The 27,301-nt window shown below is 37.4% G+C and overlaps 1 protein-coding gene and 2 pseudogenes across 1 annotated transcript; all 3 read left to right on the forward strand.

The window, feature by feature from the left end:
- The first annotated feature begins 2,361 nt into the window (after positions 1-2,361).
- LOC124095301 (transcription and mRNA export factor ENY2-like) lies at positions 2,362-3,011 on the forward strand (annotated as a pseudogene).
- Positions 3,012-16,119: 13,108 nt separating this feature from the next.
- On the forward strand, positions 16,120-19,011 carry LOC124095292 (large ribosomal subunit protein uL18-like; annotated as a pseudogene).
- Positions 19,012-22,651: 3,640 nt separating this feature from the next.
- LOC124095293 (olfactory receptor 12D1-like) lies at positions 22,652-23,578 on the forward strand. The gene has a single exon (XM_046448451.1). The coding sequence runs from the start codon at positions 22,652-22,654 to the stop codon at positions 23,576-23,578; it is 927 nt and encodes a 308-aa protein (XP_046304407.1).
- Positions 23,579-27,301: the final 3,723 nt, after the last annotated feature.

The raw sequence follows: 27,301 nt of genomic DNA on the forward strand, positions 1-27,301 counted from the left end.
GATCTGACAGAACCCTGTATTTGGCCAGGGAATATCTGTCATTGGAGGAGAGCAATTCTGGTTATGACAGTATCCCATCAAACTAAACGCATTTGGGTCCTGGCAGGATGAACAACTGCATCAAAAAAAAAAAAAAAAGAATAAAACAGAAACTACAGTCAACCCTTGTTTTGATGGCAGTCTCTGCCAACAGATATAAATAAATACATACATATTTACATATTAAGAAGGGCTCTGTCTTATATCTGTTGGCCTTGATTAAGCCTATTTCTGTTCATAAACAGTGTTTTCTAAATGTACAAGAGATTCAAGATTATTCTTTGATTTTTGCTAATACTGCTCACCCATGTAGACATGTATTATGGTTACCATACACTATGGATTCTAAATTTTACTTTAAAAGTTAAACTTAGTTAAACGTAAAGCTTAGTAGAATAGTTTACCAAGTTGGTTTTTTTCAATATAAACTTGTCTGTAGCAATAGTCTCCTTCAAATTTATATAGCAATAACAAATGTGGCTGCTAATTTTTTTTCCTTTTTCTTTCTTTCTTTCTTTTTTTTGTCATTTAAGGTTTTTTAACTGAATAAAGAAAACCTGTTATCAATGTTATATATAAAACTTGTGTTACTGTTGCACTGGGATGAAAATTAAAATGAATTTTTGGAAGACAATAAGTAGAGCCTGATTTGTTCAAAGATTGACAATGGGGAACAGGAAAATATTCTGCCACCTTTTCCACAAAAGGGAAGTTAAGAGCTCTCCTAACCTCTCTCATTATTTCAGATATAATGTTGTATTATGTTAACTGATGTTCAGCTAGACTCAGGAAATAATACATGAGAACTTTGTAGAATGATATTTTATAAGGGAGCAAAGGTCAGATTCAGAAATAAAACACTTTTTAAGATTTGTCAAAAGGTCAGCCTCATCTGAGTTAAGCCTCCTGTTCTTCCCTATGTTAAGATGGCTCTGAAGTAGGCTAGAATTAAGCTTTTTTAAAGTTGTTTTCAAAAGATAAATTTTTTGTTATAAAGATTACTGTGATCTCAAAGTAAACAGGGAATATAATAGAAAACTTACGTAAAGGTTTAGGTAAATTGTTAAAGGTATTGAGGCTTGTAAAAGTATTTTAAAAGAAGTAAAACTTGGGGTTGGGGTTGGGACTGGGTCTCAGTGAAAGAGCACTTGCTTAGCACATGTGAGGCACCAAGTTCAATCCTGAACACCACATAAAAATAAATAAATAAAATAAAGGTACTGTGTCCATGTACAATCAAAAAATATATTAAAAAGAAAGAAAGAAAGAAAGAAAAGTAAAACTTGCCAGGTGCAGTAGCACATGCTTGTAATCCCAGCAGCTTGGGAGGCTGAGACAGGAGGATCACAAGTTCAAAGCCAGTCTCAGCAAAAATGAGGCACTAAGCAACTCAATGAGACCATGTCACTAAATAAAATACAAAAGAGGGCTGGGGATGTGGCTTTCTGACAAAGTACCCCTGGGTTTAATCCCTGGTACCAAAAAGAAGTAAAAGTTGTATATAATTGAGTATTAAATATATGAGTATTTGTAAAGGCAAAATAGACATTAGTGGGGTTTTTTTCAACTTTATAACTGTTGTCTGATAGTGTTTTGTAGAAGTACTACTTCTAACAGAGTAACCTGAATTGATTTGATATGTTATAGTTAAAGCTTTATCCTGGGGTTTCATAAACTGACTTCCAGATCACTCACATATAATTGAATCAAGCCTTTATTGAAGCACACCTGTGGTGGCTGACCAAAACATAAAGCTGTTCCCCTGATCAGCCCTGAATAAATGCTAGGGCACTCCTTATAAGCCTGAAAACCACAAAAGTGATGTTCAGGTGTCCATCCAATGCAAGCAAGCCAGGTTACAGAAGCAGGAGAGTGCAGTCAAGCAGAGGGAAGCCTAACCAATCACAGTTAGCCCAATCACCCCAGTTATAGAAACAGAGCCCTGTTACCCTAGTTACAGGAACAATGCCCCATTAGATAGTTCTTAAAGGTTTCTATAGCAAAAGGAAAAGAACATTTTGCCCTGGTCATGACCCTTCTATTGGCATGGTTGTTTTACAGGATGAAGTCATAAAACAAAATGGAGTCACATTTGCTTCTCCTATCACAGATACAATAATCCAACACCTGTAGGACAGATAGGATATAATGCTGACTTCCAGTACAATATTTACTCCAGTTAAATTATAGGTATTGAAGTTATAACCCATTACTCTAACACTAAGACTGAAACTGGCCAGGCAGCTGAAGAGTGTGGTAGGTAATGGTCATCAGCGCAAGGGTAATTTCATCACTGGGAAGGGACGGCCCTCGCCCACGCTGATGGTGGTTATCAAGATGAACAAAGATGCATAGATGAGAGCAGCAATTCACCAAAAGTTAATTGAAACTGGAGAAAGAGAACACCTCAAAGAGTTGCTGAGAGCTAAATTAATTGAAAATGGCTGGAAGGATCAGTTGAAGGCACACTGTAAAGAGGTAATTAAAGAAAAAGGACTAGAACATGTTACTGTTGATAACTTGGTGGCTGAAATCACTCCAAAAGGCAGAGCTCTGGTACCTGACAGTGTAAAGAAGGAGCTCCTACAAAGAATAAGAACATTCCTTGCTCAGCGTGCCATCCTTTAAGAATGTACCATCTAGTGGAAGAGAGAACATTTGCAAGCTGGCTCCACACCAAGCTCCTCCCACATACTCTACTCATCTGAACTTTGAAAGCAGACTCTATAAATTGCATCCCCACATACTAAGGTCAAGAAAGAACTTAATGGGTGAATAATTTCCACCCATTAGCTTTATTCTGACATCAGGATTGCCAAATCCAATGGACTCTTGTCTATTCTTATGTAACCTCTGCTGGAAAGTGAGAATGTTGACCATCCTGCCACTTGGAACCTTTGTCCCACTCCTCACATTGTTTCTTTCTACCACTGGAAATTCCTTCTGTTTCTTGTGGAGTACCTTTTGCTGATTGTGACTTTTAATGTTTCTTAGAGCTCTTTCCTGAGGCCTTTGCCTGACTAACTGGATATAATTTTCCTGAGCAAATCCCAGGAAACGGGTCAGACCATGACTTCAAATACCAACAGGTTGATAAATGCTAAACTGCATCTCCAAACAGACTTATTTCTAGCCTCCAGACCCATAAATTTAACTGCTATGGATCACCCTCATTGGATATTCCTCAAACACCTCAAAATCACCATACCTAAAATAGCAATTTTATTTTCCCCCATAACTACTCTTGCTGTGTTCCCTATTTCTGAATGGTACCTCCCAGACATACAGATCACCTGAGGAGCTTGTTAAAATGCTGACTCTGAAGGTAAGAGATACAGTACAAGATTATTCTTTATTTCTAACAAGCTCTGAGTGGGGTTGCATGCTGCTAATTGAGGATCACTTTGAGTGCAGTGAGGCTATAAATTTATTTTCTACCTTCTTTATAAGCATACATTATTCCTGTAGACCCCTAATATTTCCTTGCTCTAGTTGTTCTATGCCTCCCCCAATATGTCTTTCACATAATTGGCTAAGTGGCCTTACTAAAATTCACATCTGATCATTTTATTCCTCTACTTGAAATGTTTCAGTGCAGGACAAAATTTGAACTTGGCATAAAACTTATGCCCCTCTAGATCTGTCATCTACTTAAGAGTTCCTCAAAGTTAACAAGTTGTTCCATCCCTAATTCTTTTGCAAATCTATCACCCTAGGAAGTCCTTCCCTCCTACTTATCTCATTCCTATTTACCCTTCAGTGTTCAGCTTGAGTTGCTAAAATATTCTGACTCCTCTGGTGTAGATTTCCCCACCACTGTTTTTCCATAAGAAGCAGCTGTATGTTTCTCTTCAACACAGTGGTTCTTCAACTTGCATACATCCAGAGGAGAGGAAACTTGATTTCTTTGACTTTGTATGATGTTTATTTGTGAATGAGTGGGTAAGGGAATAAATGAGCAAATGAACCAGTGAATGAACATGGGAGCATGAAGAAAGGTAACAACAAATGGGGTGTAATTGAGGGAAAGCTTCACTTTAATCTTTTGCAGAAATAATTTCATCTTTCTAATGAATTTTGTAATCTTTGAACCTGGGCTTAATTGTGTAAAGTTTTAAGCCTGAGAAGACACAGTCACAAAAACCTACCCAAAAGAGTTTTTTGATTCTCTTTGTCTCTTATAAAACAATGTTTTAAAGTGCTGATAGGGATGCTTGTCATTTTGCTACTCATTTTTTCAAAAAAGAAAAGCAATCTTAAAAGTTACACAGAAAATGTTAGAAAAGTAGTTCTTATTTCTGAGAACTCTTCATGGAAGCAAACCAAAAATTAAAAATTGTTCATTTAGATACTATTTTAATAGTCTAAAAGATTATGAGAAAATGAAAACAATTTATGAAGATAGTTTGAATGGGACAGGAAATAAACTGAATTGAAAATATTTCATAGCCATTTCTAGCACTGAAGAGCTTAGATTTAAAGTGATAATACCAAGAACTTTCCCACCTCTAACCCAGAAAAAAGACTTGAGGTTTCATTGACATCATATAAATGTCTCATTTGCTTCTAAATCCATTGATACCTTGTAAATAACCCAACTTTGTGGGAAAAAAAAGACTGAAACTGGCTTGCCAGATGTTTAAAACCAAAAACTGGAAGGCAAAGTCAAGGAAGTAAAAGGGCCAAGGAAAAATGAGCCAATATGTTGGCCCTTGTTCTCTAAGGTCAGCAGGACCCAGAGAACAATGGGGCTCCTCTATGGGCACTGCAACTCCAGTGAGTCACCTTATCTGCTGACTTGGGAAAATCAAGAGGACCCTAGAGAACAGGAAGCCAACCAGTGCACATTCTGCAAAGAGGAGGGTCATTGGAGAGGTAAATATCTCTCATGCTTCCAAGATAAGCCATGTATATTCAACAAGACACTGATCCATACTGGCAGGTGGCACCACTGAAAAAGGAAAGGAACCAAAAGGCTTCCCACAGCTCCCCAAGAGTGATCTCTGAGGAATCTCAGCTAACTCTTAAGAATAAATAGGAACAAGGTCAGTTTTAACCAGCTTGGTCTCAAACACGTGGCAGGAGAGTCTACATGGACATTTAAAAGGAAAGGCATTTTTTAATGTAACTTAAGGTGTTCACTTGAGTCAGTCCTACCAAAAGTAAGGAAAGCTGGAGGCTATAAAGGAAAGATTATTGTGTGGGAGTGCCTAATGATAATGATCACAAAGTACTCTAGAATCACAAGTTTGTCTTGAGTTAATTTTAGCCTAATCTCACAGACCTCCAAACCTTCTTAACCTCCTACACAGATAAAATCAATCTGTTTTCACTGATAATTATCATGGATGACTGTATTCATGATTTTCAGAGACTGAAATACTAATTGCTTTTGTGCTACTTGTTTACAAAAAAAGTAATGTTTTCTTTTTTTTTCTTTTTTTATTGTTGGTTGTTCAAAACATTACAAATTTCTTGATATATCATATTTCACACTTTGATTCAAGTGGGTTATGAACTCCCATTTTTACCCCATATACAGATTGCAGAATTACATCAGTTACACATCCATTGATTTACATATTGCCATACTAGTGTCTGTTGTGTTCTGCTGCCTTTCCTATCCTCTACTATCACCCCTCCCCTCCCCTCCCCTCCCCCACCCTCTTCTCTCTCTACCCCCTCTACTGTCATTCATTTCTCCCCCTTGTATTATTTTCCCCTTTCCCCTCACTTCCTCTTGTATGAAATTTTGTATAACCCTGAGGGTCTCCTTCCATTTCCATGCAATTTCCCTTCTCTCTCCCTTTCCCTCCCACCTCTCATCCCTGTTTAATGTTAATCTTCTTCTCCTGCTCTTCAACCCTACTCTGTTGTTAGTTACTCTCCTTATATCAAAGAAGACATTTAGCATTTGTTTTTTAGGGATTGGCTAGCTTCACTTAGCATAATCTGCTCTAATGCCATCCATTTCCCTGCAAATTCTATGATTTTGTCATTTTTTAATGCAGAGTAATACTCCATTGTGTATAAATGCCACATTTTTTTTATCCATTCGTGTATTGAAGGGCATCTAGGTTGGTTCCACAGTCTTGCTATTGTGAATTGTGCTGCTATGAACATCGATGTAGCAGTGTCCCTGTAGTATGCTCTTTTTAGGTCTTTAGGGAATAGACCGAGAAGGGGAATAGCTGGGTCAAATGGTGGCTCCATTGCCAGCTTTCCAAGAAATATCCATACTGCTTTCCAAATTGGCTGCACCAATTTGCAGTCCCACCAGCAATGTACAAGTGTACCCTTTTCCCCACATCCTCGCCAGCACTTGTTGTTGTTTGACTTCATAATGGCTGCCAATCTTACTGGAGTGAGATGGTATGTTAGGGTGGTTTTGATTTGCATTTCTCTGACTGCTAGAGATGGTGAGCATTTTTTCATGTACTTGTTGATTGATTGTATGTCCTCCTCTGAGAAGTGTCTGTTCAGGTCCTTGGCCCATTTGTTGATTGGGTTGTTTGTTATCTTATTGTCTAATTTTTTGAGTTCTTTGTATACTCTAGATATTAGGGCTCTGTCTGAAGTGTGAGGAGTAAAGATTTGTTCCCAGGATGTAGGCTCCCTATTTACCTCTCTTATTGTTTCTTTTGCTGAGAAAAAATTTTTTGTTTGAGTAAGTCCCATTTGTTGATTCTAGTTATTAACTTTTGTGCTATGGGTGTCCTATTGAGGAATTTGGAGCCCGACCCCACCGTATGTAGATCGTAGCCAACTTTTTCTTCTATCAGACGGCGTGTCTCTGATTTGATATCAAGCTCCTTGATCCATTTTGAATTAACTTTTGTGCATGGTGAGAGAAAGGGATTCAGTTTCATTTTGTTGCATATGGATTTCCAGTTTTCCCAGCACCATTTGTTGAAGATGCTATCCTTCCTCCATTGCATGCTTTTAGCCCCTTTATCAAATATAAGATAGTTGTAGTTTTGTGGATTGGTTTCTGTGTCCTCTATTCTGTACCATTGGTCCACCCGCCTGTTTTGGTACCAGTACCATGCTGTTTTTGTTACTATTGCTCTGTAGTATAGTTTGAAGTCTGGTATCGCTATACCGCCTTATTCACACTTCCTGCTTAGCATTGTTTTTGCTATTCTGGGTCTTTTATTTTTCCACATGAATTTCATGATTGCTTTCTCTATTTCTACAAGAAATGCCGTTGGGATTTTGATTGGGATTGCATTAAACCTATAGAGAACTTTTGGTAATATCACCATTTTGATGATGTTAGTTCTGCCTATCCATGAACAGGGTATATTTTTCCATCTTGTAAGATATTCTTCTATTTCTCTCTTTAGGGTTCTGTAGTTTTCATTGTATAAGTCTTTCACCTCTTTTGTTAGGTTGATTCCCAAGTATTTTATTTTTTTTTTGAGGATATTGTGAATGGAGTGGTTGTCCTCATTTCCATTTCAGAGGATTTGTCGCTGATATACAGGAATGCCTTTGATTTATGCGTGTTGATTTTATATCCTGCCACTTTGCTGAATTCATTTATTAGCTCTAATAGTTTCTTTGCAGACCCTTTGGGGTCTGCTAGGTATAGAATCATGTCATCTGCAAATAGTGATAATTTAAGTTCTTCTTTTCCTATTTTTATGCCTTTAATTTCTTTCATCTGTCTAATTGCTCTGGCCAGTGTTTCGAGAACTATGTTGAACAGAAGTGGAGAGAGAGGGCATCCCTGTCTTGTTCCAGATTTTACAGGGAATGCCTTCAATTTTTCGCCATTCAGAATGATGCTAGCCTGAGGCTTAGCATAAATTGCTTTTACAATATTGAGGTATGTTCCTGTTATCCCTAGTTTTTCTAGAGTTTTGAACATAAAGGGATGCTGTACTTTGTCGAATGCTTTTTCCGCATCTATCGAGATGATCATATGGTTCTTATATTTAAGTCTATTGATGTGGTGAATAACATTTATTGATTTCCGTATATTGAACCAGCCTTGCATCCCAGGGATGAATCCTACTTGATCATGGTGCACAATTTTTTTGATATGTTTTTGTATCCGATTCGCCAGAATTTTATTGAGGATTTTTGCATCTAGGTTCATTAGAGATATTGGTCTGTAGTTTTCTTTCTTTGAAGTGTCTTTGTCTGGTTTAGGTATCAGGGTGATGTTGTCCTCGTAGAATGAATTTGGAAGTTCTCCCTCTTTTTCTATTTCCTGAAGTAGTTTGAAAAGTATTGGTATTAGTTCCTCTTTAAAGGTTTTGTAAAACTCTGCTGTATACCCATCCGGTCCTGGGCTTTTCTTAGTTGGTATTCTTTTGATAGTTTCTTCTATTTCCTCAATTGATATTGGTCTGTTTAGGTTGTCTATATCCTCCTGACTCAATCTGGGCAGATCATATGACTTAAGAAATTTATCTATGCCTTCACTATCTTCTAATTTATTGGAGTATAAGGATTCAAAATAATTTTTTATTATCTTCTGTATTTCTGAAGTGTCTGTTGTGATATTGCCTTTTTCATCCCGTATGCTAGTAATTTTTCTCTCTCTTCTTCTCTTCGTTAGCATGGCTAAGGGTCTGTCGATTTTATTTATTTTTTAAAAGAACCAACTTTTAGTTTTGTCAATTTTTTTCAATTGTTTCTTTTGTTTCAATTTCATTAATTTCAGCTCTGATTTTAATTATTTCTTGCCTTCTACTTCTTTTGTTGTTGTTTTGCTCTTCTTTTTCTAGAATTTTGAGATGAAGTATGAGATAATTTATTTGTTGTTTTTTTTCTGTTTTTAAGGAATAAACTTCAAGCAATGAATTTTCCTCTTAGAACTGCTTTCAATGTGTCCCATAGATTCCGATATGTTGTGTCTGTGTTTTCATTTATCTCTAAGAATTTTTTAATTTCCTCCTTGATGTCTTCTATAACCCATTGATCATTCAGTAACCTATTGTTCATTCTCCAATTGATGTATGCTTTTTCCTTCCTTCTTTTATCGTTGATTTTCAGTTTCATTCCATTATGATCAGATAAGATGCATGGTATTATCTCTACTCCTTTATATTGTCTAAGAGTTTCCCTGTGACATAATATATGATCTATTTTTGAGAAGGATCCATGTGCTGCTGAGAAAAAAGTGTAACTGCTTGATGTTGGGTGGTATATTCTATATATGTCAATTAAGTCTAGGTTATTAATTGTGTTATTGAGTTCTATAGTTTCCTTATTCAACTTTTGTTTGGAAGATCTGTCCAGTGGCGAGAGAGGTGTGTTGAAGTCTCCCATGATTATTGTATGGTGGTCTATTAGACTCTTGAACTTGAGAAGAGTTTGTTTGATGAACATAGCTGCACCATTGTTTGGGGCATATATATTTATGATTGTTATGTCTTGTTGGTGTATGGTTCCCTTAAGCAGTATGTAATGTCCCTCTTTATCCCTTTTGATTAACTTTGGCTTGAAATCTATTTTATTTGATATGAGTATGGACACTCCTGCTTGTTTCCGAAGTCCATATGAGTGATATGATTTTTCCCAACCTTTCACCTTCAGCCTATGTATGTCTTTTCGTATCAAATGCGTCTCCTGTAGGCAGCATAATGTTGGGTCTTGTTTTGTGATCCATTCTACTAGCCTGTGTCTCTTAATTGGTGAGTTTAAGCCATTAACATTTAGGGTTATTATTGAGATATGGGTGTTCTTCCAGCCATATTTCTTTATTTATGTTACTAAATATGGTTTGTTTTCCTCTTTGATTATTTCCCCCCCTTTAGTGTCCTACCTCCCACTGTTGGTTTTCTTTGTTATTTTCCATTTCCTCTTCCTGTAATGTTTTGCCGAGGATGTTTTGAAGAGATGGTTTTCTAGCTGCAAATTTTTTTAACTTTTGTTTATCGTGGAAGGTTTTAATTTCATCTTCCATCCTGAAGCTTAATTTCGCTGGATACACAATTCTTAGTTGGAACCTATTTTCTTTCAGTGTTTGAAATATGTTATTCCAGGATCTTCTAGCTTTCAGAGTCTGTGTTGAAAGATCAGCTGTTATCCTGATTGGCTTACCCCTAAATGTAATCTGCTTCCTTTCTCTTGTAGCTTTTAAAATTCTCTCCTTATTCTGTATGTTGAGCATCTTCATTATATTGTGTCTAGGTGTGGATCTCTTATGATTTTGCACATTTGGCGTCCTGTAGGCTTCTAGGATTTGGGATTCTGTCTCATTCTTCAAGTCTGGGAAGTTTTCTCATATTATTTCATTGAATAGATTGCTCATTCCTTTGGTTTGGAGTTCTGTACCTTCCTGTATCCCAATGACTCTTAAGTTTGGTCTCTTAATGTTATCCCATATTTCTTGGATGTTCTGCTCATGGTTTCTTAACAGTCTTGCTGAGCTTTCTATGTTCTTTTCCAGTTGAAATACTTTGTCTTCATTGTCTGATGTTCTGTCTTCTAAATGTTCTACTCTGCTGGTAGTATTCTCAATTGAGTTTTTAAGTTGGTTTATTGCTTCCTGCATTTCTAGGATTTCTGTTTGTTTGTTTTGTATAACCTCTATCTCCCTGTATAGTTTATCCTTTGCTTCCTGGATTTGTTTGTGTAATTAATTGTCGAAGTGATCTTTCATTGTCTGATTTTGCTGTTTAATGTCTTCCTTGATACTCCAGATCATCTGAAGCATGTATATCCTGAATTCTTTATCTGACATTCCATCTGCTGCAGCTGTTACCTCTTCTAAAGTTGAGTTGACCTGCATTGCTTGTGGTCCTTTCTTTCCTTGTCTTTTCATACTGCTTGCGTTTCTTTCTGCTTGGTGAAACTGTTGTGTTTTTGAAATGTTTTTTTCCCCCTATATATTTATATTGCTCTTGTATAGTTGAAAAGTCTCCCTTGCAGGGTCGGGCGGAGGTCTGCCTACCTTGCAGGCGCGGGTGGCGGCTCTGCTCTCTCCTTACTCCAATTGGAGTGTCATGACTACCATGCCGGCAGGTCACTGGGCCTGTTCCGGGCACGGGTGGTGGCTCTGTTCTGCCCCTACTCCAATTGGGGTGACGAGTGTACCATGATGGCAGGCCACTGGGCCTGATCCGCCGGTCGGTTGCAGGTCTGCCTACCCTGCAGGCGCGGGCGGTGGCTCTGCTCTGCCCCCCCTCCAATTGGTGTGACTTGTCTACCACACCCGCTAACCGCTGAGCCTGTTCCAGGCGCGGGTGAAGGCTCTGTTCTGTTCCTACTCCAATTGGGGTGACGTGCCTACCACCCCTGCCGGCCGCTGGGTCTGTTCCACCGGTCGGTCGCAGGTCTTCCTACCTTGCGGGCACGGGCTGCGGCTCTGCTCTGCCCCTACTCCAATTGGGGTGTTGTGACTACCACGCTGGCAGGTCGCTGGGCCTGTTCCTGGCGTGCGCGGCGACTCTGCTCTGCCCCTACTCCAACTGGGGTGACATGTGTACCACGCCGGCAGGTTCCTGGGCCTGATCCGCCGGTCTGTCGCAGGTCTGCCTACCCTGCAGGCGCGGGCGAAGGCTCTGCCCTGCCCCTCCTACCACGCCTGCGGACCGCTGGGCCTGATCTGCAGGTTGGTCACAGGTCTGCTCACCCTGCGGGCATGGGTGGCGGTTCCACTCCGCCCCCACTCCAATTGGGGTCATGTGACCACCACACCTGCGGGGCCTGATCTGGGCACGGGCCAAGGCTCTGATCTGCCCCTACTCCAGTTGGGGTGACGTTTGTACCACGCTGGCAGGCTGCTGGGCCTGACCCGCCAGTCTGTTGCAGGTCTGCTTACCTTGCAGGCACGGGGGGTGGCTCTGCCCTGCCCCTCCTACCACACCCGTGTACCACTGGGTCGCAGGTCTGCCCACCTTTCAGGCACGGGTGGCGGCTCCGCTCAGCCCCCTCTCCAATTGGGGTCCCGTGACCACCATGCCGGCAAGCCGCTGGGCCTGCTCTGGGCGCGGGCGGCGGCCCGGCTCCTCCACTCTGGCTCGACGACAAATCGAGAGAGACTCGGGTGTCTGTGCCTCACCCTCCCTACCAGGAGACCAACTGTTTCTGTCGCTGCTGGTATTGATGAAGTTCTCTCCTCCACCGCTTTCTGATGACATCAGATCTCTGCCATGTTGGTATCCTATGCGAATGGCAGCATTCCGTTCCCTTTGCCGGGTAACCAAAGCAACGGGTGATTCCTGACCAGTCCTCAGCAGGACCCGGACCGAGAAGCAGTTTCCGTGGGCTCCTTAGCCCTGGGCCAGGGCAGCTCTGGGAGCCGGAACTCAGCCGCTCCGTGCTTGGTGTATGCTCTGATAAGAGCAGGCTCCAAGAAGCACTCAGGCACTGAGCCTGAGTAATCTGTCTGCAAGCCGCAGGCGAATGGCAGCCTGAAATTACCTGCTCTATGGCTGAATGAGCTGCGGTCAGTCAAAAACAGGGATGGTGACGTCAGCTCTCCAATATGGTGGCCGCTGGCCTCCTCTGTGGTCTGACCGGTATGGAGAACTGAGATGGACCGCTTCCTTCCCCCTTCTCGAACCCAGAATTCAGCACTGAGTACGGCGCTTGCATGGCTGGCAGAAACTCCAGCGCTATATCCCTGCGCCGCTATCTCCTCATTTCCCAGCGAGCGCTGCAGACTCTAGCCGCGGGGTGATTTGCTGAATAAGCAGTGTTACCCTCCATGCAACAAATCTCTCGCGTTTGAGTCCCCGTAGCCGATCCTCGTGTGATGGAAATCCTTCCTCCAGGTTCCGGAGCACCCCACTATTGCTGGAAATTCCTAACAAGATAGTCTTTAGCTGTCCTGACTCATCATACTCCCACACAGTGACACGGCACACGGGGGCAATGCACTCCCCTCGCCGCCATCTTCTTCCTCCCAAAAGTAATGTTTTCATGTCTTGTTTATTGTTGACTTAGCATGATCCCTGCCCTAAACATGCCTTGTCAAGTTACTCACCAACTGTCACCATGGACCTTTGGACAGCCCTGATGTTAAATATAACTGTCCACACCCAACCTGAGAGAGAATAAGGATTTCTGTTCAATTCCCCCACACCTTCAACCTCTCTCAACAAGAAGAAGCTTGGAGATGTCATCAACAATTTTCCATAGAAATGGAATGTAGAAATTGACAATGGGGAAATGGGACAGTGGTCCACTTTATGGTTTGAATTAATCAATGCTGTTCTGCTACTGAAACTTATTTTTAAAAGGACATGTCTCTTTTTTCTTCATCTCTCCCTACTTCTCCCTAATCTCTCCCCCTCCCTATTATCAGGGGAAACATGATAATCTTTCGTGGAATCCTAGGCAGATTTATCTGTCCTTGAGCACACACCCACCACAGGAATTAAGTAATTCAGACTTTGAAGATGGCACCAAAGATTCCAGAAATTAACATCTCCTAAAGTAACAAGAAAATTACAACTCCAGACAGAAAACACATGGAATGTAGCCTATCTAAAAACCTCCTGTTCCCCTAGATGGGTGGAACCACAGCCTCTGTGCTAGAATCCTCTGTGCTTCTTTTGCTACCAAAACAATAAACCTTTCTTTTACTTTTTCTCAAAAAGGGAAGTGGGGGTGGGGGAAACCTTTGGATGTGACTTGTTGGTAAAGCACCTCTGGGTTAAATACTCAGTACCAAAAAATAAAAAAATAAATTTTCTAAAAAATTAAAAGGGCTATGGATGTTGCTCAGTGGTAGATCAGCCCTGGATTCAAAAAATATGTACAATATTTATGCTTAAAATAACTGTCCAAATAGATTTTCTGGGAAAGAGAGAGTAGTGGAGGAAGAAATAGACTCTGATATTGAACATAAAAGAAGAGAGAGAATTGGAAATTCATCAATTCTTTTAAGAAATGGTTCAAAATAAAGACTTCATGTCACCAAAATAATGCTGTATATATAGAATTGCTATCACTTAATACTTAACTCTTTTCAGCATCAACATTAAGTCCAAAGATTTATTAAAAATGAGTGATGGGCTGGGGTTGTGGCTTAGCAGTAGAGTGCACATCTAGTATGCACAAGGCCATGGGTTTGATCTTTAGAACCACATAAAAATAAATAAATAAATAAAATAATCGTGTTATTAAAAAAAAGAATGAGTGAAACCTGAGTTATGATTCATCCTGAAACAAAATTTCTCTTTGTTGTTAATCTGTGAAAGCAAAACAGATTTTCAAAATATCATGACACTAGAATTAAAACTGACACATAGACCAAAGGGGTGGAATAGAGAATCCAAAAACAAATCCATACATTTACAATCACTTGATTTTTGACAACGAAATGGTCTCATCAATAAATGATGTGGGAAAAATTGGAAATATTCATGCAGAACATGACTATTTATTTAAAGAAATTAAACTTTTTTTCTCACCAGGTATATGAAAATGAGCTAAATTAATTGGGAACTTTAAAGTAAGACATGAACCTATAAAATAATTAGAAGAAAGGAGGAAAGGAAATCATACTGATTTGGGCAATGATTTTTTTTTTTCATATGGCCTCTCGAAAAGCACAGGCAACAAAAACAAAAAATAAAAATACAAGTGAAACTATATCAAATTAAAAAGTTATGCAGAGCAAAGAAAGCAATAAGCAGAGTGAAGAGAAATATAACAATATAACAGGGGGAAATGTCTGAACATTTGATAAAATGTTAGTATCTAAAACATAGAAGGAACACAATAGCAAGAAAATAAATAATACTCTTTAAAAAGTATCAAAGCACTGGAATAGACATTTCTCAAAGACAAAATTGTTCAATGTCACTAATCATGACAAAAATGCAACTTGAAACCACAATGAGATATCACTCCATACTTAGAATATTAGAACTGCTATTATCCAAAAGAAGAAAAATTAAAATTTTGGAAAGTATGGCAAGAAACAGGAACCCTTGTACACTGTTAGTAGGAATGTAAATCAGAATAGCCACTATAGAAAACAGTGTGCAGGTTCTTCAAAAATAAAAACTAAAACTACCATTCAATCCTGCAATTCAGCTAATAAGTATATGCCCAAAGGAAACAAAATTTATTTCAAAGAGATATATCTATACTCACATGTTCATTGATGAGTTCACAATAACCAAGAAATGGAATCAACCTAAATTCATCAGTAGATGAATGTTTAAGAAAATGTAGCATATATATACACAATAGAATACCACTCACCTTAAAGATATTTTTTAAACTCTTATTTATGACAGCATGGCTGAATCTAGAAGATGTTATGCTAAGTAAAATATACCAGGCACAAAAGGCAAATACTGACTGATCATACTTATATTTGGAAACATAGCACATGCTTACCTGGGGATAGGAATCACTAGGAGGTGACTGGGGAAATGCCAAAGAACACAAATTTCAAGTAGGAAGAATAAGTTCAAGAGTTCTATAGTAAAACATGGAGACTATAGTTAATAACAATGTATTATACATTTGAAAATCACTAAATGGAGATTCAAAGTGATATCACCACAAAAATAAATAAATAAATAAATAAATGTTAATTAGTTGAATTAAGCCACCCATTATGTATACTTATTTGAAAACATTTTGTTACCCAACATAAATATGCACAATTTTCATTTGTCAATTGAAAATAAAGTCTAAAGTAAAAAATATAAAAAGATATTAAATAATCTAACTTTACAGTTCAAAAAAAAATCTATACAAAGAGCAGTTATTATTTCAGCCAATTGCTAAAATAATAAAAATGAGTAAAAATAAATCAAATAGAAAAAAAAGAAAAACACAGGATAAAATCAACAAATCTAAGAGTTGATATTTTGAAGAAATTATAAGTGCAGCCAGGCATGGTGGCACACACCTGTAATCCCAGCAGTTCAGGAATCTGAGGCAGGAGGATTGTGAGTTCAAAGCCAGCCACAACAAAAGTGAAATACTAAGCAATTTGGAGACCCTGTCTCCAAATAAAATACAAAAAATAGGTCTGGAGATGTGGCTCAGTGATCTAGTGTCCCTGACTTCAATCCCTGGTTCCCTAAACAAATAAGTGCAAATATATACAGTAAGTCACACTTCAACAAGGATGCCAAGAATAAACAAGGGGAAATGAATAGTCTCTTCGGTAAATGATGTTGGGAAAACTGTATAGTCACATAAAAGGATGAAAATGGACACTTATTAGACTTGAAATGAAGATTTAAACAGGAGGCATGAAACCTTTAAAATTCCTAGAAGAAAGAAAATCTTCTTGACATTGATATTGTCAGAAATTTTCAACTATGATATCAAAAACATGGGCAACAAAGCAAATAAAAAAGTAGGACTGCCAAGCACAGTGGCTCAACCCATCAGCTTGGGAGGTTGAGACAGGAGGTTCCCAAATGTAAAGACAGCCTCAGCTCTATGCTAAGCAACTCAGTGAGACCCTGTGTCTAAATAAAATACACAATAGGGCTGGGAATGTGATTCAGAGGTTAGTGCCCCTAAATTCAATCCCCAGTTCCCACCCCCCAAAAAACTAGGAAAATATCAAACTAAAAAACATATCAAAAATGAAATAAAGTGAAAAGGCAACTATAAATTTAGAGACAATGTTTGCAAATCATATGTCTGCTAATCTGTTAATATCTCAAAATGAATAAGGATCAGACATATGCAGAATATTCTATCCAGGTCTCAGATTTATCTCCTAAAAAGAAAATTATTTGTAACATTGAAATTGTTTTGGAAATGAGCTATAAAAATTCTTCAATGTGTTTACAAAAGAAAAGATCAGACCTAAGCTACAGGAAGTTCTAATATCTTTTCTACCAGAACATAATAAAGTTGTAGTAACTAAAATACAGCTTGGTCAGTGGAAATAATTTAAAAGCTTAGGAACAGACCATGTATTTTTAGAATGTCTCAGAATATTGTATAGTGAGAGATCTGTATCAAGCCACAGATGTGGGTCTCTGTTCCACAGGATTGGGGTTGTTAAAGTTGTCAAGAATAAGGCCTACATTAAAGGCCCAGATCACTATCATGTTGGCTTAGGAACCAAATTCCTCAACAAGAGTACTAAAGCATAAGAAGTAAAATCAAGTATCAACAAATGGGATGGTATCAAATAAAAAATGTCTTTACAGCAAAGGAAACAATAAAGAATGTGAAGAGAGAGCCTACAGGATGGGAGAAAATCTGCCACACACACCTCAGGTAAAGCATTAATCTCCATGATATAAAAAGAATTCAAACAGCACCAAAAAACCCCCACAAATAACCCAATCAATAAATGAACAAAGGAACTGGACAGACACTTCACAAAAGTGAAATGAAGAAATACAATTTGGCAAACAAATATATGAAAAAATGTTCAACTTCTCTAGCAATTGGAGAAACTACACTGAGATTTCATCTCACTCCAGTCAGAATGGCAGTTATCAAGGACACAAATAGCAATAAGTGTTGGGGAGGATGAGAGGGAAAGGTACGCTCATACATTGCTGGTAGGACTGCAAATTGATGCAACCACTATGGAAAGCAGTATGGAGATAACTCAGAAAACATGGAATGGAACCACCATTTGACCCAGCTATTCCACTCCTCAATCTACATCCAAAGGACTTAAAATCAGCATACTATAGTGATGCGGCTATGTCAATGCTTATAGCAGCTCAATTCATAATAGCTAAGCTATGGAACCAACCCAATTGCCCATCAGATGAATGGATAAAAATGTGGTACATATGCACAATGGAACATTATTCTGCCATAAAGAAGAATGAAATTATGGCATTTGCTGGTAAACCAATGGAACTGAAGATCATCATCCTAAGTGAAATAAACCAATTCCCCCAAAACAAAGGCTGAATGCTCTCTCTGATATAAAGATGCTGACTCACAATAGGTGGGGGGGAGGGGGCCATCACCAGATTGCATGGGGAAGGGTGTGTGTGTGAGGGAAATGAAGGGCAGATGGGAATGGGAAAGACAGTAGAATGAATCAGGCATAACTTTCCTATGTTCATATATGAACACACAGTGTAACTCCACATCATGTACAACTGAGAGAATGGGAAGTTATACTCCATGTATGTATAATATGTCAAAATACACTCTACTGTCATATATAACTAAAAAGAACAAATTGAAAAATCTTAAGGAAGAATAAGGCCTACTTTAAGAGATATCAAGTGAAATTTAGAAGATGAGAGGGAAAAACTGATTCCCGTGCTTGTACACACTTGGTGATATAGGACAAAAATCAGTACAACACAACCAAACACAGGATGATAGTTCATGTAACTAACAGAGATATCATTCGCCACGTTTCTAATGCCCATATAGAAGGGGATACGATAGTCTGTGCAGCATATGCCCATGAACTACCAAAATATGGTGTGAACGTAGGTCCAACAAATTATGCTGTATCATATTATACTGGCTTGCTGCTGGCCCACAGGCTTCTCAATAGGTTTGGCATGGACAAGATCTATGAAGGCCAAGTGGAGGTGACTGGAGATGCATACAATGTGAAAAGCACTGATGCTCAAACTGGTACCTTCAGAATATTCAGAATACCTTCCCCTGATATTTGGATTCAGGCCTTGCCAGAACTACAACTGGCAATAAAATTTGTGGGGCCTTAAAGGGCTTATCTATCCCAAACAATTCCTTGGATATGATTCTGAAAGCAAGGAATTCAATGAAGAAGTACATTGGAAGCACATCATGAGTCAGAATGTTGCATTATCTAAGGAAGAAGATAAAGGTGCTTACAAAAAACAATTCTCTCAGTATATAAAGAACAATGTTACCCCTGACATGATAAAGGATGTGTATAAGAAAGTCCATTCTGCTATAGAAGAGAATCCAGTCTATAAAGAGAAGCCCAAAAGAGAAGTTAAAAAGAAGAGGTGGAACCATTCTGTAATGTCCCTTGCCCAGAAGAAAGATCATGTAGCTCAAAAAAAGGTAAGCTTCCTCAGAGCTCAAGAAAAGGCTGCTGAGAGCTAAACAAAACAATAGCTTTTCTATGAAGATTTTTCAGATAAAGACAATAAACTAATTGGGCAAGATATATATATGATGGTATAAAAAATCTGTGGCAAAAATAGCCACAAAATATAGAGCCAATTCTGGCTGATCAATTCACAGCACATGCAAATGTAACTTCTAAAAGTCTGTGATTCAAGGTAGAAAGTAAAAACTATATATCCAGTAAATAAGACCAATGGGACTCACTGCTAAATAAAAATCTGGTTTCCCTTGTTTTCTAAAAAAAATGTTAAGAATTTCAAGATAGTGACCACAAAGCACTAAACCAAGCATAGGACCCTTCTGAGAGCAGTGTCCTGTGGGACTGCACAGCACATAAGCCCACAAAGCTTGCTGTGTAATAAAAGAAATGTTAAGATAAATTTACTTTGACTAGAGAAAGAGTATGTAAACAAGACTTCCAAAAGATAAAACTTAAAGAAAATTTGCTTTTCAAGAACTTCATCAAAATTTTGGATTTCTAGTCCACTCATAGGTAAAACTAAGCTTGGTCACAACTTGAAAATATGGAGATGACATAGCTGCAGTCTCTAGAACTAAAGAGCTTCAGTTGGAATACTAGCTTCATAATTATTGCAAGAAATGAGGATATTAACCTATGTCTTTTGAACCTTTGTTTTGTTTTGGTAAAGTAGAAATTATTTTAATACTTCTTCCACAGGATGTTTTTGAGAATTTAATAAGCAAATGCATCTAAAGAACTCAGAACAATAACTTTATTGAGCACAAAATACATGTTATTTATATTCATTACACTTGTAATTTATAAAATAATGAATGGTTAATGTGATGAATATGTAATAAACTCCTATAAGAAACAAGAATAAAAACTCAATAAAAAGATGGACAAAGTACATGGCAGGGATAACAGTAGAATCTTTGGATAAATGGCAGATCAAACATAGATTTATCCTTTGGATAATTCATAGAGGTGCCCGGATTTTAACCTAAAAGATGTCACAAGTAGGGAAGAATTCACATTGAAAAGACCAGGATTTATTCCGAATGAGACAAATGCACTTTTTGGAAAAAAAAAAGAATTTAGTGTTGTCAGCAACAGTTAAGAGTCAGATCTAGGAAGAGCAAAATCAAATCACCTCTTTCCATTCCTCTTTCTTTGCTATCCTTAAAACCACAATAATAAATGAGTAGAATATTAGATGTAATCACCTTTCTGTCCTAATCAAATGGGCACAACTGCCAACAGTTCCTTAATTTTTATTGCCAATTTCTTTCCAATGTATGAACTAGAATATTTTCCAGGGAAGTTACCAAGATAAGAAAAAGAACTCATACTTTTTCTGAGAAAATGAAAGGAACTTCATGAAAACATATTAGGCCCTCGAGACCTGTGCTGTCCCTGGTTCTGAAACTAAGAAATAAACCTAAGGAAAGAAAATAGAAAAAAAAAAATATACAATGCCACATAGGAATTCCCCAAGGCTGCTCCCTCAAATTATTGGTATGGAGAGGTCTCCTGTTTATTAGAACATTCCTGCTCATCACCAGGGGACATGCTGTCTCAGGACATTTATGTCTAGAGATCTGTGTCTCATTAAAGTACCAGAAGAATTTCTGAAAGACAGAGAGAGAGAGAGAGAGAGAGAGAGAGAGAGAGAGAGAGAGAGAGAGAGAGAGAGATTTATGAAGGTGAAAAGCTTATGCCATAGTCACAATATGAACTATCATTTCAAATACTTTTCAACTTTTATAATTGCTGGGAATATAAACCTGAAAAATGTTCTTATCTGTGCTTCTGAACATTAAACCAGGTAAGAGAATGAAACAGAATACAAACTTGTTTTGACTGATCTGCTTGCTATTCCTAAAACCCAATGCTCAGGACATAGAACTAGTTTCCTCCTTTCTTAAAATGTCTTCCATCTATAAAGCTTAGAATCCCAGTACTCTCTTGCAGTTTAACTCATGTTTGTTAATTTTTACTTTAGTCATAAAATTATTTTCTTCTCCCATCAATGATTTCTGAAATCTTAAATGAAACTCTTTTGTAGGAAGGACCTGAATATCAGCAGCTCTGTTAAACTTCCCTATAGTTCTTATAGTCCTCTCAATGCCTCCCATATCTACATTTCCCATGAATGCTTGCTTTTTCCTTCTACGACTCAAAAGCTAATCCACTACATCTTTAAATGAAAAGAACAAAGTTAGTTCACACAATTTGGCTACTTTTGCTGATGTACCTCAAGGAGACAGATAATTGCAGGTATTTTGCAAATAATGGAGAAAAATAACCGTTCAAAAAGTTTTCTGCCTCTAAGTAAACAGTGCAATTTTATTCAGATATTAAACCTTCTTACAATTAGCGTAGTTGCAATTCCTCAGGAGTTTCACATGCAGTGAAAAAAAATACTATTTTTTTCAATTCTTCAAATTAACTGAAATAAAAAATTGCCCTTCTTTAGGAGAAAATAAGACTTTATTTGAAAGAAATAAAGAGAATATATTTTTTAAATGAGGAGAGCTGGAAATTCCTAGCAACTGTGGAGAGAACTGATATGAAGCAGAAAGACTTCTGGAGTCATGGAAGATGACATAACTACCAGTTAATGAAACTAGAAAAGAGGAAGGTGAATGTCCTTAATATCTGAAGAGTGAGTTGATTTCAGGAAAAAATAAATAAAAACAGACTTAAGAAAATAGATCATAAGGGAAGACAGAAGGGGATGGAATTCAAGGGGACTGAAGTCATGGACATTTCGAGAAGAGGTCAGTATTGGTAAAAGAATGGATGAATTCTTGACTCTATCAAAGGAACAATTTTTCTTATACAGAGATTCAGGAATTTAGAAAAGTATCTTTTAAAAGTCTCAAGACAACCAAAGAATAGAAGTATAATAATGCCAAATTTGTCATGAAATAAGTAATTTTGGATTATATTTTGAAAATATTTAATGGCTCAGATAATAGGAAAATTCTAAACCTATCAGCAGATGTAGTAGTGATACAGCCTCATGTATGTGGTCATGTTTCCTATTCCAGTAGGGTTCCATGATGTTTCCAAGTATGTGGGTCAGAAAGAGATCTCAGAGAGGATGTCTCTAACCCTGTTTTCATTCAGATGAATAAGTGCAACTATAATTTGTTAAAAAGCATTCCTTCTTTAAAGAAGAAAAGTCTTTAAAGACTTTGTAATTATAACAAGTTCATCCTTATCTTTTTCTCAAGTTTACATCATCCAGGTGACTTCTGACTACTCCAGAGATAGCCGCCTGGTGGAACATTTAAAACATTGCTCCTTGTTAGTGATACTTAGGAGATGAAAGGAGAGTTGTATCAGAATGTAGATGTTCACAGGCAGAGAAGATAGTAGGCTGAAAACCTGTCTTTAATCCCTAAGAGAAAAAACAAAATCAATGACAAATGTAATAAGTTTAAAAAATGGTTGTGCCAAAGTTCAAAATAAATATTCACCTTTAATATTTGATAGTCTGATGGCCAAAAACTATGCAATCTAAGGCAGTTGTTATTTAAAACAACTAATTTTTGTCTTGGCAAGAAAATCCTGGGCTAGAAAGACTGAATCTCATTAGACATAGATTTCCAGAAATTACTCTGTCTTTTCTTTTCCTTTTAAGTGATGCTGAATCAAACTTTAGTCACTGAATTTCTTCTTCTGGGATTGACAGACATTCAAGAATTGAAGCCTTTTCTTTTTGTTGTTCTCCTCACCATCTACCTTGCGAATGTGGCTGGGAATGGAGCCATCCTGATGATTGTCATCTCTGATTCCAGACTCCACTCACCTATGTATTTCTTCCTGGGAAACCTGGCATGTCTAGATATCTGCTATTCCACAGTAACACTGCCAAAGATGCTGGAGAACTTCCTCTCTACACACAAAGCAATATCTTTCATGGGATGCATAAGCCAACTTCATTTCTTCCACTTCCTTGGTAGCACAGAGGCCATGTTGCTGGCAGTGATGGCATTTGACCGCTTTGTGGCTATCTGCAAACCACTTCATTACACTGTCATCATGAATCCCCAGCTCTGCACCCAGATGGCTATCACCATCTGGGCCATTGGATTTTTCCATGCCCTGCTGCACTCCATAATGACATCTCGCTTGAATTTCTGTGGTCCCAACCACATCCATCACTTCTTCTGTGATATTAAGCCATTGTTGGAGTTGGCTTGTGGGAACACTGAGCTCAACCAGAGGCTGCTCAACACTGTCACGGGGACCATCGCCACAGGCCCCTTCTTAATGACCCTTCTCTCCTATTTCTACATTATCACCTACCTCTTCCTCAAGACCCAGTCCTGCAGCATGCTTCACAGAGCACTGTCCACCTGTGCCTCCCACTTCATGGTGGTTGTTCTTCTCTATGCTCCTGTTATCTTCACCTACATTCACCCTACCTCAAGGAGCTCCATGGACATGGACTGGCTCATTGCCATCATATACACGGTAGTCACTCCTGCACTAAATCCATTGATCTATACTTTGAGGAACAAGGAAGTGAAGGGTGCCTTGAATAGGGCAATCAGAAGGAGGTTCTGACTTGAAGGAATCTAATGACCTCTTCTAAAATATACATAACCAACCGGCAATAAGGAAGTTGAAATGTGAAAATATATTGCTTCTCAAATTATTTAAAATATGTATAACAGGATATGTTAAAATATGTATAACTGGATAAAGAGAAACTATAGTCTAATTGTATTTTAAAATGCATTCCAGCTAGCATAGGGGAGATTTAAACAAATTGGATATTAGTCATATAATCCTAATGCTGAATATTTGATGGGATATCTGTTGATAAAATTAATTTGGTACATTTTCTTATATATCTTGTATGAAATCAAATAAACAAATATGCCTGTGTTATCCATGCACTGAGTAGATGGGTATGTTTTTTCAGTATGTTTAGTGTAGGGTCCCTTCAGGTTAACATATCAAAATGTGATGAATAAAATTATAATAGTTTTATATTTTGAAGATTTTAATATAAGACCAGGATTCCATTATTGGAAAAGTTAACACTAAGAGACATATGACTTTAAGATAATTTTTAGGAAGTATGTCCTAATTTCTTTTTCTTCAAATGGAAAGGATAAATAAGCAATTAAATAAATGACATTGTAATCAACTAATGAACAAAAATAAAATAACTGGGAGTTAATCTGAAGAGTTCTAGAGTCTCTTTCCCCATAGATATTTTAGAAATCATCTGGTAAAACTGTTAAGTATTATTAGAAAATGTTATTAAAATCGAAGGCAGATTGAAAAAAAAAAAAACTTTCAAAAGTCTTTCCATTTCATTAACATGTCAATTTTCCCTCAGCCTTTGATGATGAAAGATTATGACTTCCAAATTTTTTTTCCTTTTTAAATTTTATTTTCCTATGTTTATATTTATTTTGACAAAATTTGCGAGGGGCGGGTGGGGGGTTGCTGAGGATTGAACCCAGAGCAGTGTGCATGTGAGGCAATCACTCTTCCAGCAGAGCTATATCCCAGCCCCTATTTTGACAAATTCTAATGTGAAGCAATATGATATAATGTAGGTTAAATATAAAGAATTCATCAAAAAGTTGTTCTCTTTTATTTACTTGGCACCAAACTCATACTAAGTAAAAGAATAGAAGTCACAATTATAGAAGTATTTCTAGAGTTAATAGGCAAGAACAATTATTATATTATTTTCTTTCTAGGTTCCTACAAGTGGTAACTGGCCTTGAAAGAGTTGTAAATTCCAGAATTTACAAATATTTGGACATATTCTATGAAGAGATATTTTAAGCAGATATATTGACTTTTCAGTCTGTTTTCATTTTCCAAACAACTTGATTCTGACCCTTCTCCTATACTTGTGTCTCAACTCCACCTTTGGTCCCTCTTATCCCATTTAGTTTATGAAAGACTGTGTGTGGAGAAGGCAACTTCCACTCTGAGCTGGCTCATGCTAGCTCTAATAAACCATTTTTATTCTCACTTCTATTGGTGAAATTGGTAACATCATCAAATTTGAATGGAGTTGAACTATAAAGGAGTGTGTAGGGTTCTGGTAACTATTGCTGCATTACACACCAGGACCTGAAATATTTAAAGGTTTAAAACAATTATTTTTTTATTTCTGTGGGTAAGAAGCTACCCACAGAAGTGTTGTGAGTCAGAGTTGATTCTGACCCAGACTTGTCTGGGACCTTGGCTGTGATTAATTCAATAGATGTCATGAGATAGGTGGGAGCTGACAAGGCCTTTTTCTCTATTTCTCTGTATCTTTCTCCAATTGCTTCATGTGTTCCTTCAGCAGGGAAGCTTAAGGTCAGACTTTTTTCATGGAACCAACAGATCAAGGTAAAAATTGCCAGTTATCTCAAAGATAGAACCATGATCAGTATTAACATAACTTCTACCACACTCCATTTGCCAAAACAGTTGCAAGCCCAATTAACTTCATGGGAAGAGAAAATTGTTAGCACTCCTAAAGAAAAAGCATCAGAGATTTTGTGGACACCCTTAATCTATCACACTCCCACTTCTGACTGCTAAAAATTCACATTGTCGCCGTATGCAAACTTCACTTACTACCTCTACCTAAAATCCTAAATTCTCATCTCATTATAGCATCAACTCAAAGTTCAGTGTTTTGTTTTGTTTTCTTTTCTTTTCATCTATATTGAGCCCGTAACAGTCACATAGCCATTGTAAATCTGGTTGTGGACATTTTTCTTACTCTGTCTTCCATATTGCAGGATGGTGTAATTGAAATTGATAATACAAAAACAATTCTTTTTTAACATAATTTAGGGATTCTTTGGGGGTTTTAGTCAGTTAAACAAATACCATATCCACAAGTGTCCTTAAGACAGCTTCTCTATAGCTTAGACTGAGAGTCAGAATATTATGGAACAACACCTTTAAAATTCCCATCTGTCTATCTTTATGTCCGTATCACGCTGTTTTATTCACTGTAGTTTTATTATATGCTTCAAAATCAGCATGTATGATGCCTTCAGCTTTGTTCTTCTTTTTAAAGATCTGGGTCTTCTCAGAAGATGATATAAAACTTTATTTTTCCCCTTGAACAAAATCTGGTGTGTATGTTATACTTATAGCCCTTCCCAATTTGGCATAGGTAATGCTTAAGGGCTCAATAGCCACATGTTTCCAGTTATCATTGCCCGTCTTTGTTTAGTTATGGCCTCCTGAGAGCAAATGTGCTTTTATCTATAGATGCAGTAATTTTTAGTATGCCTTGCTTAGGAGCAATGATCACAAACCAGTACGCTGTTCTCAAAAATGTCATTAACTGTCATATAGACAGGATACTCAGCCATCAAAGTTGGTGTATGTGCTTGTGTGTGTGTGAATTGTTACCAGAAAGCTCCTATTACATCTGTATTTTGTTCATACTGACTCAGGGTTATTTTTTTGTGGGGAGGGGGTGAACAAGTTTGATATTTGAACCATTTACCTCTTTTTCAAAATGAGAGCCTCAACTAAGTGATTTCAGCCAATTGAAAAAAAATAAAATAAAAAATCCTCTTCAATATTTGCTCTCAGACTTGCGATCATGTTTTCTTAAATGTCATTAAAGAAACCATTAAGGGAGAAGAGAAAGAGCATATCTATTTTTATTGTTTTGCTTTTAAACCTCATGGTTAATAAGGTTATGCCAGTTAGTCACAATGTAAATTGTACAAAACCATGTGATTAATGGTTCCTCAATCAGAAATTTGATTAGCCTCTATATCACTTTGCTTATTCTCCCTCTTTTTTAAAACCCTTATTTCCTGATAAATATTTTCACTGTGCTATGAAATCAAACAAGTTTAATTTTTACCATAATAATCTCTTAGATAAAGTACTCAGATAATGCATTGTAGTATGAAAATGTTGTTTAACGAATGTTATCTTTTTTGTTTCTAAATCTCAGTTTATACTGGAGAGTAAACATATAACCATATCTAAAGAGACATTAATAATGGTTTTAAGTTAAAATATAAATTACCTCTGCCATAATTAATCTTCTTTTTGAAAATGCTTGACAAGATTACTAATAATTTACAATCCCAATATTGATATATTTTACCTGTGGGTACCTGTTGTCTGGAGCTGCCTGAATTTATTTTACCCTGCAACATAGTAACTTACCGTAAACTTAGTGGCTTTCAACTGAATTTATTATGTTATAGTGCATCCAGAAATTTGGGCAATGTGTAACTGGGTTCTCTGTTCAGGGTTGTCTTGCAATGTTAAAATTAAGGTGTCAATTGA

This window comes from Marmota monax, unplaced genomic scaffold (assembly GCF_021218885.2).
Source record: "Marmota monax isolate L192 unplaced genomic scaffold, Marmota_monax_Labrador192_F-V1.1 WCK01_AAM20220418_F8-fsc00534, whole genome shotgun sequence".
Taxonomy (NCBI): domain Eukaryota; kingdom Metazoa; phylum Chordata; class Mammalia; order Rodentia; family Sciuridae; genus Marmota; species Marmota monax.

Bases quoted from the DNA above. Each gene is read 5' to 3' on its own strand.
- LOC124095293 (XM_046448451.1), top strand. From the start codon at position 22,652: ATGCTGAATCAAACTTTAGTCACTGAATTTCTTCTTCTGGGATTGACA.